Source organism: Hippoglossus hippoglossus, chromosome 3 (assembly GCF_009819705.1).
Source record: "Hippoglossus hippoglossus isolate fHipHip1 chromosome 3, fHipHip1.pri, whole genome shotgun sequence".
NCBI lineage: Eukaryota > Metazoa > Chordata > Actinopteri > Pleuronectiformes > Pleuronectidae > Hippoglossus > Hippoglossus hippoglossus.
In genome coordinates, this window is record NC_047153.1 from 1531638 (window position 1) to 1534092 (window position 2455).

General features: G+C 49.5%; 1 protein-coding gene across 1 annotated transcript; it reads right to left on the reverse strand.

Moving 5' to 3' along the window:
• Nucleotides 1–222: 222 nt before the first annotated feature.
• On the reverse strand, nucleotides 223–2234 carry LOC117752381 (chymotrypsin B-like). The gene is made up of 7 exons (XM_034569623.1): nucleotides 2116–2234; nucleotides 1613–1716; nucleotides 1407–1486; nucleotides 1161–1242; nucleotides 905–1085; nucleotides 651–784; nucleotides 223–499 (listed from the first exon to the last, which is right to left on the reverse strand). Exons 1-7 carry the CDS (start codon nucleotides 2165–2167, stop codon nucleotides 338–340), a joined length of 795 nt encoding a protein of 264 aa, XP_034425514.1. The 5' UTR covers nucleotides 2168–2234; the 3' UTR covers nucleotides 223–337.
• Nucleotides 2235–2455: the final 221 nt, after the last annotated feature.

A 2455-nucleotide genomic window follows, 5' to 3' on the forward strand; every position in this document is an offset into this window, starting at 1 on the left:
AGAGGTAACGAATGCATCTTGTGTCTCATCGTCCTTTTGAGACAGGATGTTTCTACAAGCTGATGTTGGGATGAGATGATGAGTGACGTCTATGGAAGAAACAGTCTGAAAATAAACCAGGTTCTTCAGTTGGTTCTAACGTTTCTGTGTCTGTGTCATTTTATCAAGTTCATTCAGTTTCTGTTGAAAAGACACAAATTCAAAGGACGACAAACACAGTCATTGAGGTTCATTGTTTTTATTATCCTTCATAAACCACACTCTGACGTGGGACCGAGGTCCGGGGGCACAGGGTTCCTCTGTTCCCCCACAAGGTGGCGGCTCAGCTCCTGAGTGTTTAGTTAGCGGCCAGGATCTGGTCGACCCAACTGCGGAGCTCGGTGACGCGAGCGTAGACGGCGGGAGTGGAGGTGGAGCAACGGCTGCTTCCCCAGGACACAATACCGACCAGAGACCAGGCGTTATCCTTCTGACACACCAGAGGACCGCCGGAGTCGCCCTGCAACGCAACAAACAGGTCAACAACAAACATCAACAACAAAAAACAACTTCTGACACACAGCAGGACCAAGAGAGGACAAACTAAACATCACAGGAATCAGACTGGAGAGGGTGAGACAGGTGGGTCAGGTATGTGGGCGGGGCCTCACCATGCAGGAAGTGGCTCCGGCTCCTCCAGCACAGATCATGACTCCGGAGATGTTGCTGCCCCAGTGTTTCTTGCACTGCTCATTGGACATCAGGGGCAGCGACGCCTGCTGGAGCATGTTGGGAGTGCTGGGAGCTGTGGACACAGGAAACACTCAGAAATCCTCTGCACCTTTCAAAGTAAAAGTCTCTGAAGTGGAGTCAATGCACTGAAGTCATTAGAAAGTTCAGTCAGTGCAGCTGACGTCTGTCTCACCGTTGTAGCGGGTCAGACCCCAGCCGGAGGTGACGCAGGCCATGCCAGGGGAGAAGACATCAGCGGACCCGGCCAGGCAGACGGGGGACACGTTGCTGCCCAGGCTGGCGGGGGTGGACAGCTTGATGAGGGCGATGTCATTGTTGATGGTCTGGGGGTTCCAGCCGGGGTGGGTGAACACCTGGGAGGGGAGGTGGGTGTTAGTGGAGGAAGGGGGTGTGTTCTAAAAGCTGATTGGCTGACGGTTGGTTCTCACCTTGACGGGCTTCAGCATCTGGACGGCCTCATTGGAGCCGTATCCCTTGTTATGTTCTCCAGCGACCACACGGTGGTAGGTCCTGACAGGAAACAGGAAACACGACTTTAAAGGGTCAGTTCACACAAAACTGCATCATTTATTATTTTTAAACAACACATTTAATGACCATCAGATGTTTAAAGAAACATAAAAGGGTTCTTAACATTGTTGTGTGTTGTTGTGTTGTCTGTGTGTTGCTCTGACCTGACGTTACAGTGAGCGGCGGTCACCACCCAGTTCTCGTTGATCAGAGATCCTCCACAGAAGTGGAAGCCATTGGATTGCTGTGAGAAAAAAAACATACTCATCTGAACTGGAGAAGAAGAAGAGGAAGAGGAGGAGGAGGAGGAGGAGGAGGAGGAGGAGGAAGATGAGGAGGAAGAGGAGATAGTTGAGGTCAGCTGACTCACCTGCAGTGACACCTGCCAGGGCCAGGAGTGAGGCACCGCCTCCTCACCGTTAACGATGCGGGCGTAGCCTGACACCTGGGGGGCGATGGTGGGGGTTCCGCAGCCTGAGAGGACGACAGTGTTAGGGTCAGGACGACAGGTAGGACAGGTAGGACAGGTACGACAGATGTTAAAGGACTACTCTGCTGTTCTGCCACTGGAGAAAACCTGCCCCCTGCTGGATAAAACCTGCTCCAACATAGAATGTGACCTTGACTCTAAGAAACAAGTTCGAGTGAATGAACCAGCAGGTGGCAGCAGAGGCACAGTGATACTGAACTATAAAATACAAACTGATCAATAATCATCATTTTAATGTGATTGATCCAGAGACAAACTAATGCTCCTGCTCAGTTTGTTAAACTACGAATCACTGACACATAAATGAAGTTAAAATGGAAAATAAAGTTTGAACGATTAATAAAGATTTTGTCAATACAATTTCAAATCGAACGGACTCTGACCATAGGCGGCGCTGACGAAGGCGAAGCACGAGACGATCCAGAGAAAGGCCATGGTGATGAAGGTAGAGTGATGTCGTGCTCGTTCGGGTTTTATCCCCTAACCCTGCTGGGCCACAGCCAATCAGAGCGCTCGGTGGTCCACAGCTGTTTATCAGAGCTGAGGCGACAGGTCATTCTCACGGGTCACACGCCCTCATCTGCTGCTCTGTGATTGGCTGAAACATCTGAAAACATGTTGATGACTGGACACAGAAACCAGTCATCAGAACAGTGAATTCATTTTAACTCATCACATTATTATTATTATTATTATTATTATTATTATTATTATTATTATTAT

Excerpts from the sequence above, each read along its gene's own strand:
- LOC117752381 (XM_034569623.1), bottom strand. The coding sequence starts at position 2,167 with ATGGCCTTTCTCTGGATCGTCTCGTGCTTCGCCTTCGTCAGCGCCGCC. Across the intron at positions 1,717-2,115 it reads CTTCGTCAGCGCCGCCTATG|GCTGCGGAACCCCCACCATC; the intron begins GTCAGAGTCCGT and ends TCGTCCTCTCAG. Across the intron at positions 1,487-1,612 it reads CCTGGCAGGTGTCACTGCAG|CAATCCAATGGCTTCCACTT; the intron begins GTGAGTCAGCTG and ends TTTTTCTCACAG.